Source organism: Papaver somniferum, chromosome 3, assembly GCF_003573695.1.
Source record: "Papaver somniferum cultivar HN1 chromosome 3, ASM357369v1, whole genome shotgun sequence".
In the NCBI taxonomy this organism is placed as follows: Eukaryota; Viridiplantae; Streptophyta; class Magnoliopsida; order Ranunculales; family Papaveraceae; genus Papaver; species Papaver somniferum.
In genome coordinates, this window is record NC_039360.1 from 311,973 (window position 1) to 324,185 (window position 12,213).

General features: G+C 36.6%; 1 protein-coding gene and 1 long non-coding RNA gene across 4 annotated transcripts; one reads left to right on the forward strand and one right to left on the reverse strand.

The window, feature by feature from the left end:
- The first annotated feature begins 361 nt into the window (after positions 1-361).
- On the forward strand, positions 362-3,763 carry LOC113355112. 3 transcript variants are annotated; one of them, XR_003362124.1, is made up of 8 exons: positions 362-637; positions 1,343-1,606; positions 2,026-2,266; positions 2,379-2,561; positions 2,694-2,802; positions 2,889-2,981; positions 3,228-3,312; positions 3,443-3,763. It is a non-coding gene; the product is annotated as an uncharacterized LOC113355112 (long non-coding RNA). The 3 variants fall into 3 exon arrangements; XR_003362125.1 differs by having other exon boundaries at positions 1,390-1,606; XR_003362126.1 differs by lacking the exon at positions 2,026-2,266.
- A 43-nt stretch (positions 3,764-3,806) lies between these two features.
- On the reverse strand, positions 3,807-8,256 carry LOC113355111 (ribosome biogenesis protein BMS1 homolog). The gene is made up of 11 exons (XM_026597891.1): positions 7,976-8,256; positions 7,786-7,888; positions 7,545-7,657; positions 7,265-7,452; positions 6,769-6,976; positions 6,176-6,409; positions 5,730-5,978; positions 5,381-5,590; positions 4,837-5,130; positions 4,615-4,749; positions 3,807-4,196 (listed from the first exon to the last, which is right to left on the reverse strand). The coding sequence occupies exons 1-11, from the start codon at positions 8,129-8,131 to the stop codon at positions 4,041-4,043; spliced, it is 2,046 nt and encodes a 681-aa protein (XP_026453676.1). The 5' UTR covers positions 8,132-8,256; the 3' UTR covers positions 3,807-4,040.
- Between the last annotated feature and the right edge of the window lie 3,957 nt (positions 8,257-12,213).

Consider the following 12,213-nt stretch of genomic DNA (forward strand, 5'->3'; position numbering starts at 1 on the left):
AAACTCAGAGTTTGTTCATTTTGCTCCCACTATGGACTCAACAAACATGAAAAATGGATGTTCAAACCAACAAATTTGTTGGATTGTTCATTGAGTTAAACGTGTAGTGCGTGCTTGATGAAAAGTCGGGCGAACGTGGGATGATCGGGCGTTGGAAGAAAAAACTCTGACGTATATTCCTCCCTCGCCCAGTACAAATTCAAATTCCCAACAATTACTTTACTATTTTTTTTTATTCCCTTTATCATTTTTCATCTCACTTTATCCTATTTTATCTCACCAATTATATTATTATATATTTTATTTTTATCCTACAAAACATTTTACACCAAAAAAAAATATATTAGTGGAACCATGGAAAACCAAATCTATTCGTCTGGCTCTAATTTTCCACTAAAAAACACAATTTGTTCGTCACGAGGCTCAACCGTAGAAATTGCCTTTAATGTGCAGTTTACTTATCTTTAATTCTTTATCGTGAATTCTACAAGATGCTCCAACTGGATGACCCGATTTTCATTAAGGTGCTATGCATGTTTTCTTTAATTTTACTCGGCACTCATTTCAGTTCTTCTCCTCTCTCTGTCACTCTGAAATGGGGATTTCATAAGTTCTACCACCGTCGTGATAGTGCAGGGTAAGTATAAGAAAAACATAGTGAAATCAGTTTCAAATTCAATTTTTAATGATGACTAATTTTAATCAACCCTCCTTCTCTTTTTGATTCGGCACAGTCCTGAGTTGTTCATCAAATTTTTGATGAATTGAATGTTGAAAAAGACGGGTTATTAATCATCTGAATGATTTTCTGATTCTTGGTTTTTGATCAGATTTTTATTTATGTTTGTATAACTCTAGGTTCAGATTCATCTTACTTCATTGTTTAGGGTTCAATTTTCTGTGTTTTTGATAGCATTTTAAAAATGGTAGAGAAAATTTTGTTTTCTGTAAAGTGAAAATGACATCTGTAGATGCAATGTGTTATTTAAGTTGTTAATCTTTGTTGGCATCATATTAAATCCATAAGTATAAGTTTAAGGACACTTGGCATTTAAGAAATTTGTACTTCTCAACTAGGTTTTTTGTTTCTTGAGGAGGTTTTCGAGTTAGTACTTGATTTTAGTAGGATTGTTACCGTAAGGGATGATTAAGAAGTTAATAGTTGTGTATATCCAAACGTTTAGGATATGGTGTTCTAGTAATGGATGATTAAGAACTTCAGCTATCAAACGATGTTGCATCCGAGTTGTGTAGTATTCTGGATGCAATTGAATTTCTAACTAATTTGTTTGCTTTAATTGCCGCCGCTAGCCCACTTTTTTGTGACTTTTATTTTGTGCAGAGATTCATAGTTCAGTGGACATGTAATAGCCTCAAAATTCCTTACAGATGATTCTTCCAAAAATCGCAATGCTGAGAAAAAGCAAGTGATGTAAGGAGATCAAATTTTAGCTGAAAAAGCTTAAGGACAGTGTTTGTGATGCTGATGACATAATGGAGGAATCCTCTTAGGAAACCTATTGCGTCTGCACCGATATACAGTTCGAAGCTGGCTAAATTTCCGTCAGTAATTAACTGATTGCCATGATGACTTGTCGTCTCATTAGTAAGTCTTGTTTTCTCATTTTCATTGATTTTGTGATTTTAGCTGTTTACTTGATTCTTATGACATGCTTCGGCCTCCGAGTCTTGTTTCACTTATTGCACAGAGCCTGCATATGTTCTACTGTAACTAGGTAGAATTTAATGGGCACCGCATACACTAGGAACACTGGTTGGAAAATAAAATAAAATATTGGATTAGAAGATATCGACCAAAGGAGACTTCTCATTCTTATTCTCTTGCTTTCTTGTATCTTTAACCTGCTAATATACAATTACCTAAACATTTTCGCTTCAACTCTTATGCTTGGATTACAAGATAATAAAATTACATTTCTTCGCTGCTGAGATTGTTAGCTTCTTGTGTGACGAATTTAATATACATTTGGAAGGCTTCTGACTATGATCTGTTTGCCCTTACAGAAATAAGAAAAGTTCTGTTGTGGTATGATGTAAACAACCTTTGTCATTATGATCCGTTAAACTGCAACCTTAAAAAGAAGTAGTCGATGATCATGCTGTGAGCTTCCAAGATTTTCAAGCAATTATATATATGAAAACCAATGTTTCGTTGAAAAGAGATTGATGTGGATCAAAATAATTGGAGAGTGTTTGCAGTCATTGAATATTTGATATGTTACTGCACCGAACAAATTATTATATGGTACGATATTTAGTGAGGTTTCTTGGATTTTATTGTAGGACGGATCATTAATTCAGCACGCACATTATTATATGGTACGATATTTAGTGAGGTTTCTTGGATTTTATTGTAGGACGGATCATTAATTCAGCACGCACTCTCATTCTACTGGTTGATGGTTGGTAAATCTTGTAGGCGGATTCAAAATGCCCTTGCCATCAAGCTTGCTTGTATGCCTGAACATTTTGTTGAAGATGCAATGGGACTGCTCATTTTTGTATCTCGGATACCTAGAGCTCTGGATGGGTTTATGCTGGTAGGCTTTCTTTACGCAGTTTCAGTGATATTTTGATGCTTTCTATGTTTATGAATAATCAACTGTTATGATTTCTTGTGAACTAGTCTATGCCTTTGGATCTTAATTTTTTGCTGACATTGCTGTTATCAGGATGATTTTATGAACTTCATTATAATGTTTATGGAGGGAAGTCCCTACTGTATCCTTATCTCAGAGCAAAGATGGTAGAAGTCTTGATCTGCTGGATGCCAGAAGGAAGGTATCACTTGAACAGTTTTGCTTGGCTACAGTAACACAATCTTGTGTGCATCATTTAATTCCATTGCACGTTGGTTTGGTGTGCAGTGGTTCATCTTCAACAGCTTCTCTTTTGAAGCTCATCAATTTTTCCTTGAGTTTCTTGTCGGGAATCTTTTGAAGCTTCACGTACATACTCAGGTAAGTGTTGTGACTTACAAGTATCCCATTTTGAGAGCTTTGGAAGGATTCTCAGTGCAACACATTTAGAGCAGTCTCTTTTAACTTCGAAATAAAAAACAGAGATTCATCTTCATTAACTTCTTGTCCTTATTTCCCAGATATATTTTGTTATCCACTTTTTTGACACGGTATCTTAATTATTATGTTTCCCATCTGGTGTCTTGAGTTTAAATGTTGTTCTGATTGTTGTACATTCTTGTGCAGTTTTATGACAAGCTCAACATACGTCATAATATGACTTCTGGGGTATCTATGGCAGGTTCCTAGCCATCACAATGCATTAGTAAAGGTTGTTTTAAGATCGTATATGTATTCTCTTTTCTTTCTGTCTTTTTATATATATTGGATATAGGAGTTTTACCTTCTGCTGTTGCATATACTTCTGGCTTTCTCACTTCTTCTTGTTATTGTCATTTCAGATTGCCAAAGAAGAGGAGAAGGGGTGTATTTGAACTTTCTCAAAGCATGTTTCTTGTAGACAGAAGTCTAAACAGAATTCTTAAACTGAAAGAGATAGAAAAGAGAATTCTGAAACTGAAAGAGATAGAAAAGAGAATTCTGAAACTGAAAGAGATAGAAAAGAGACGGTGAATACCGTGGAATGGGAAAGGAGGTCATCTCAAGAGAGGCAAGAGAGAACCCGACAGTTCCATTCTCAAGAGAATGTTTTCTTTAATTTTACTCAGCAATCATTTCAGTTCTCCTTTTCATAAGTTCTACCCCATTATATTTCGATGCAATACACCCCTGTTAGTACAATAATTCATAAACGGAAAACCACACTGGTGCGAAAATAGTCTTTTCAGATATAGGATCCTTACATGATGAAGTTCAACTCTTACTATAACAATACAAACAGTTACACTGAAAGATCGAAAGAATAATTTTAAGATTCTGCGGAAGTAACAAACTCCCAGATATAAGCAAACGAATGAAACCAATACTAGTTAAATTATATTACTAGATAGCTTGTCATAAACAACTGCATTCATAAAAGTCTTCTCTCTTACCAGCTCACTACTGTCTTGCCAGTACTAGCTTACCACCGTGCCTTCGCAAAAGTCTTTCGAGTGGCGTGACTTCTTCACCGTCCTTGATCACCGTTGGTTCCGCTCTTGATATCACCTGGCCGTGACAAACACTAAATTTGCTCCTCTTGAGTGGCTTCCACTCCTGTACAATGGACATAATATCAACCATATCAGATGCAATTTTACAGAGCTAACAAAACGTAACAGAATCCAAAAAATACTCCGTCTGTTTCAGAAAGACAGTCCGGTTTGATTTTGTCAAAAATATGTTAGTAATAAAGCAATGTCTCTCTTCAATGCTACACCTTCTTACACAGGCTTCAATTATTCCAAAATTTACAAGGAAACAGATTAGAACTTAAGAAAAGGAAATCCCAATAAGAAACATAATAGGATATAGAGAGTTAGAGACTAGTAGAGCTAGGACTAATATAGCTGGCTGTCCTATATTATAACACCAACCAACACCAGTCAGCAGCAGAAAAGGCATTAAACCAGAAAAATGAGTTCTCGCAAAGCGAGCACACAGGAAAGATCTGAATCAGCCCAAGAGTTCATACCTCTGATGAATAAGCAGACTCAACCACTGATGAATAAGCTGACTCTAGTGGGTTTGGTAAAGTAACAAATGAAGGTTTCCCCTCACAGATAACCACACCATGTCGCTGATAAAACTTCCGCTTCCTCCAAGCAACCTGGGTTTTGATCCAAATATAGGTAAATAAGTAAGTGTGGACTTGTAAAATGTATGCACCGAAACTGGGTTATGATATGGAGAAAACCTTTTTGTATGAAACAGCAAGCTCGTACTCGACGATAGTAGCGAGGTTGGTCATGCCGGCAGCGGCAGCAGGGATGGTGGCGGCGGCGACGGCCACAGTGGCGGCAGTGATGGCGGCGACGGCGGCGACAGTGCCGGCCATGCTTGCTTCGACAAACTCTAAGGGTTTGGAGAGCAAATTAAACTGTTTGAAGAGTGCAGGAAGTGCGAGTGTGGCCGGAACAGGAAAAAACAAAGTGTCGCCCATGTGAACATAGTCCTTAAATGTGCATTCAAATAACCGATCTCCTACAACCTGCACATAACACACGACAGAAATCAGGAAACCTTACAGTTCGAATTCACTTGCAAAAATAGATCATGCCAAATAACACACTGGATAGCACTGCAAAATTCAGTAGTGCGAGACATAGAAAGATTAAAAAAGAACACAAAAGAAAAAGGGTCACAACCTGTTGTTCTTAATCTAGAAATCAAATAGAGAACTCATAACAAAACCCAACGGCAAATACAGAAGAGAGGATTTTGTTTCTAGGCACACAAACCTTGTCAATCTTCCCCCGAACTCCGCTCTTAGTCTGAATTGGTGCACCTATAAACTTTAACCCATCAATTTGAAAGTTTGGTGCAAACTTGATACGAGCAGTCTTCCAGCAGGTGTCAACAAGAGTTACTATCTTTTCTACGTTCAGCAATATCTTTGCGTCAAGATTAAAAACAAGAACGATGCCCTTGGCCATAATCCGAAACTCTTCCTGATTCAAACGCACATATCACTTAAGAAACAAAGTTCTAGATATGAAAAAATCAACAATTGGTTAAGCAGTAGCTTCAGATTGCATCCTTGAATTACATAAATGTATAGGATAGAACAATGGAAATTGAAACTCAGACCTGATCTTTCAAACAATTAAGATTAGTCATTACAGCAACAATTCTGGTCTTAGGAGGTGCAAGAGGGCCCCAAAACACTGCAAGACACTCCTTATGTTCTGGAGTGTAATTGAGAAGTTGATGATGCCCATATTCGTTTTCCATGGCATAAATAGCAGTTGTCTCATAACGCCTCCAACCAGCCGAAACAGTGATTGGAGCACCAGTCATCAACAAATCCATACGCCAACTATGCCGCTTAAGTTTCACCTGAAAAACAGCACAAAAACATGATCATACAAGCAGCACACAGGTATAAATGCCTTGCTACGAGCTTATATTCAAATTTTGAATGACGGCTCCTTCCAGTTTCTTTTGTAAGAACCCAACCGCGTGCTAAACCAGTAACATGGTTCCATATAACACACTTTGCAGTAGTAAATAAAACTTAGAAAATGCATGATTACCTGCATATATCCAGAATTTTCCTCTTCTGGAAGGATACCTCCCACGAGAATAGGATGATGGGGATCAAATTTTTCAACTATTTCCGGAGGAACATCAAGAAAATCCAACCTTACATAAGTCCCTGTGCTTTGTTTATCAAGAAGAACGAAGTTCCCAAAAGAATGAACAGGGCAAGGATCATAATACGTTGTAACGCCAGCTAAAGAGAAATCCCCAACACCAGCAATATGCACCTGGCATAATACACCTAATTAGTTTAGTGTAAACAAAATACAAGTAACCATGTGGTAAAAGAAGTGTATAATAGGTGTGCATGTTCAAGAAGATGAGCCTATCAGACTCATGTGCAGATGACAGTTACAGAACCAGCATAAACAGGGAATTGCATTAAAAACAGAAAACCAAGAAAGGGCGAGCAGATAATTATCTGAAGCTCTAATTAAAAAACAAAAGACAACCAACTCGAATCAAATATTAATATACTATGACATAAAAGAGTATTTGACAAGGGGACAACAAAAACTATAAAGCAAGTTGGGCGGCAAGTGCATCAATGAATTGAGAACCACAATAAAAGAGTTAAGAGAAATACCTTAGATCCTTTCTTGATATTACAACCTCTGAGATAACCGTACAGACTTAAGTTTCTATTGAATTGTCTATCCCCATGCACTCTTTCTGAAGTAACATCTTCAAAACAATCTACCAGCACATAAGGATGTTTGGCCCGCCATGACAGAGGAAGGAATTGAGGATCTGAAAGCATTTCTCTCAAATCTCCAATTTCAGGCATTTTGTACCTGTAAATCATACACCGGATAAGAATCCATGATAGACTTTCCTTTAATTCAGCTGAAAGGGAAACATTAATATTATATTACTAATGTGAAGTGTGGTCTTTCATCTTTGATCATTAAATCAGCTCCTACTGCAAAATATTTATATAACAAAATACCTTCCTTAGCAAGAAACTACTAGACTAGAAAGCATTGTTACTTAAAACCTTAACTGAAAAAAAAAGGATTCAAGCAAACATAATCCTCCTCCATTAGATGCTACTTTGCTATATTCATCTAATAAAAACTTACAAGCCATTTTCGAGACCGGATAAGGTCAGAAGTTTTGCTCCTTCATATATTTCAGTACAGAAATGATCCTCGAGACGCTGTTTGACTTTTGACATTTCATCTAGAGCGACCTTGTCAAGATGTGTAAGAACCCCAATAACCTTTGGAAAGCCGTGAACTTGTAAAAGGTTACGAAACTCAAATGTTTCCTGAAATCAACAAAAGCATTATCCTGAGCACTCGGACATGCCATTCTCAAAACCATTTTACTCGTAAAACATCATTCTTGTAAGTTACTCACCTGTTCAAACCCATAACTTGCGTCAACCATTAGTATCGCTACATCAGCATACTTTGCAGCGTCAATCATGCCATTAATATCATCCGGACACTCCACAAACTGTAGCCGTATACCTTTACGTAGATGAAAACATTTTAGCAAAACCAAAGTTACCCGTGGATATGTTACATCAGCATAATATTGCATTAACAAAGGAATTTGAGGTGAAGAATGAAGAATAAAATTAAAAATAAAACTGAACCTGATTCGTTCGGGACTAGGACTGTTGGGAAGGTGCCTTGTGGATAAGGGAAGGGGCGTTGCGTACTCTTTACTATAGATTCAATCAACAAGGACTTCCCAACCTACATAATATAAGTATGAAACAAACTGTTATAAACCTCTATTGGGATTGCTACAGAAATTCAAAAGTAAATAGGGGATCTTCTTACCTTGCGAGGTCCCTGCACGACGACAATGTAAGGTGCGGGATCATCAATTGGACGTGGAAAATCAAGGTTGGGGGTGTTCTTGTTTAGAGGTTGCTCATCGTCGTAATTCCTCCGTCCTCTATATATTCTGAAAGCATAATTATCACCAATCTCCATTTGATTTGAAATCCTACCTAATGAACACAAAAACAATTTCTGATTAAACCCTAAGCGATTTCCAATTATCGATTACGAAAACCCTAAAAAACAAGTAAGCACAAATTCATAAGTCAGGAATTGAGGAATTGAGTGTGTTTTTTACTCATTTAGGGGATGCCTCCGATATCAGGCCCATACACTGCAAATGGGCTTCTGAGGTACTTCTCTAAGGGCGATTTTTTTTTTAGGCATACCAAAAAATTTCAAGGCATACAAAATAGTTTTACCATCCTAGGTGACCTTATAAGGGGTGTCTATTGGGTAGTTCAATTACCTATATACCCTTAAACCTAAAATAAAAAAACAAATTATCCTAAACATCTCTTCTTCTTCCTCCAGCCAAACCCTCTTCCAATCCATAAATTAAAGAACAAAAACCAATTGAATATGAAGGTGTAAAAACTATAATTGAACCAGAAATTGAATCGGAAATTCAACCATTTGAAGCTCCAAAAACTAAAATGAGGATAAAAAGGTATTCCCTACAAACCCAATCTTTTATTTGTTGTTTTTCATGGATTGAATGGGTTAAATTGCTAAAAACTTAGGGTTTTTGACGGTTACAGTAACGGGTTCGGCTGATAATTGAGTTGAGTTTTGAGCCGAATTGTTCTTGAAATTTCAACCTGAAAGTGTCTATGAACAGTTCGGCTAAACCGTAAATTTCAATTTTTAGCCGAACTCCAAAATGTGTATTGAATACGTCCCAGAACAGTGTCAGGTTCGGGTAATACCTTGCAAACCTTCCCGGCCGAACCTGAGAAGTGAAATTTACCCCAGGTGGTTATCAGGTTCGGCTGACTCGATTAGATCACTTTCAAGCCGAACCTCTCTTTGTAAACACTTCGAAATTATTGATTTTCAGGATCTAGGTTCGGCTAGCTCGTGTTGTTGAGTTATCAGCCGAACCTTCTCTTTGTACACTCAAGTTTTTTGATCTTGTTTTGGTCATAACTTTTTCGTCCGATGTCGGAATGACCTCATTCTTTTTGCGTTGTGTTTGTTTTTTCATTCTCTTAAAGTTGAAGATAAGATCTCATAGATTTTAATGTGTTCAATATGGACCTTGGTAATCTCCATCATTAGACTTCACTTTATGAATCATTGTTGTAGTTGATATGTATTTTCCTAGGTTTTTTAGATGAATTATGACGAACCATGTCGCATACCAGTCGCCAGGCATTTTTGCAGCTGGGCCCCTTCGTTTAAGTTGAAGTACATGAAATACCCTTTTCATTCATGAATGGAAAGAATAAACTGTATGAGATGCCCTTCATTATTTTGGTTGTGCAGAATATACCCTTTTCATTCATGAACGAAAAGGGTACTTCTTCGATTTTAAAATAAGTTGAGTGTAAACGAAGTTCGGCGTATTCGATATTCACACTATGTGCCGAACCAATACAAAATTCTTACCCCAACAATTATCAGGAATATAAATGATCAGGTTCGGCTTATATAATACTTATATAAATATCCGAACCATGTACTACCAAAAGGTTCGGCGCTTATGATTTTCTCAATATAAGCCGAACCTCACATAATTTTTCTTCCAGATCACACAGGATTAGGTTCGGCTCATTATGACATTTTTAAACAAGCCGAAATAGTTGGTTCGGCTCATAATAATAACACTTTCAGCTTGCCGAACTGTTCATTAGTTGTCAATATCCAGATGGGTTCGGCTGATATATTAAGCCAAACTTATTCTTGTTCTTGAGGTTGAAAACGATCTTGAAAGGTTCGGCTCATACGATTTTCATTATATAAGCCGAACCATTCACATTTTTTATTCCAGAACTCTCAGGAACAGGTTCGGCTTCCAAGGAAAATTTTATACAAGCCGAACTAGTGTCTAGCAAATGGGTTGGAAGTGGAAAATATAGTATCGGCGCATACCTAAACAGTTTCAGCTAGCCGAACTGTTCATCAAGGGATTGGTTCGGCTCATAGATGTAAGCCGAACCTCTTCCTGGTTCGCCAAACCTCAATGAAAAGATAAAAACTTTTGATAATTTCGAGCTATAAAAGTGAGATTAAGCATAGTTGATATGTATTTTTCTAGGTTTTTTGTATGAATAATGACCCTCCTTATCCTCCATTGAATCAAGAAATTTTTTTCTCACTTTCTCCTTCTCCTTCTCTCCTTCTCAATAAAAAAAATTTTCCCCCAAAATTTATCATCTACACAAAAAAACCTTTCTGAAAATTATCGTAATCACTAAACAAAAATTTTAATCACTAATCCAGATTATTAACACTAATACATAAAGGGTAGATTTGTCATTATAAAAAAATTGGTTAAGGGGCTTTCTGAATTTGTTATTTGACATCCCTTTTTGTCTTCACTTGGTATGCCTAGGAATTTGTTGGTATGCCTAAAAATAGCCCTCATTTTTTTTGGGATTATGGTTTTTATTAAACTAAATTTTGGGCACTACTCACTTTTTGTGGGGGGACTACTATGTGTGGATAGTGGTAGTAAACATGGGTTATCCCTTATCCTATTTTTTTTAATACCAAAAAAGCTCTTAAAACTCAAATTAGTGTTAATGTAATGATTTCTTAGTGTTAGTGTAATAATTAGTTAGTGATTAGTGAGTTAATAATATGATAGGTTTGTTAGAATCAGAATTATTGAGAGAAAGAAGAAGAAAGAAGAAGAAGAAGAAGAAAAGAGAGAAGAAGAGAAAGAACAAAAAGAGGGGAACCCAAAAAATCTTCCCCAAACTCAATGTGACGAACCAAATGATGGATTGTATCATCCACAACCAGAAGATGAAGTTATGGGTACTCACGTATTGCTCAAATTTAGTCAATGTAGCTTGAATTGTGCAAAAAAATCGAAAATTTCAGGAAGAAACTTCGGCTAGGTCAAAGTGGTTCGGTTACCTAACCTTCCTTGCAACGTAACCGAACTGTTCTGTATGTAGAGTTCAGTTACTTAGTTCAGAAGACGCAGGTAACCGAACTCCATTTTAATGGAGGTTTTTGCTTCCAGAGAAAAGTTCGGTAGGAAAAAAGTTGCGACGTAACCGAACTAAAAGTTCGGCTGGGAAAAAAAATCAATGTAACCGAACTCAATATATAGTTTTTCATAGAAAAGTTCGGTTAGGAGAAAAAAATTGCGACGTAACCGAACTAAAAGTTCGGCTAGGAAAAAAAAGAAAAAAGTTGCGACGTAATCGAATTAAAAGTTCGGCTGAGATTTTTTTTTTACGAGGTAACCTAACTTTTTTCTGAAAGAAAAAACTCCATTAAAGCTAAGTTCGGATAGTTTGACAAAGTCAGACAATTCCTAACCGAACTTCTCTCTGCAACTTCCATTTTCTACTCATTTTAATGATTACTACTCATTTTTTCAACCAAAACGAATGACAAGTAATGGGTTTGCGAGAATATCTATGTTAATGATTTAGATTAAGCGATATATATGTTTATGGTGGTGGTAGTCGGAGTTGGTGGCGGTGGACGGCGGTGGTGGACGGCGATGGTGGGAGGAGGTGGTGGTTAGATATATATATATATGTGGTTATTAGATTGGTTTTAAATTAAATTAGGTTAAGGGTAGATTAGTCATTTCCGCATTTTAGGACACCCCTTAATAATTTAAGGTAGATATTCCTATCAAATAGTAGTCCCCCACCATTTTGGAGTAGTGCCCGAAAAATGGTTCTTTTTATTTGAACGATTTTTTGGGGTGAAAACTATAGACAAACTCATTTTCTCAACTTCCATCGCTGTCAAACCCACAGGCGGAAAAGTTCAGGCGCGCACCCATTTTCTGGGTTAAAACCCACACCCAGAATTTCCTAAATTGTTTTCTTCTTCTTCTTCTTCTTCTTCTTCTACCGTGAGTTTATTCTTCAGTTCCTTTTCTTCTTCTTCTTCTCTAAAGGAACAATGTGGAAATCTTCAAAGCTTTCTGATCCAAAACCCTAGGTTTAACAATGGCGGACGAAATGTTATCAACAGCGCAGGATCGGATTTATAACTGAATAATAATAACGATGATGATAAACTGGTGGAGATTGAAAAGG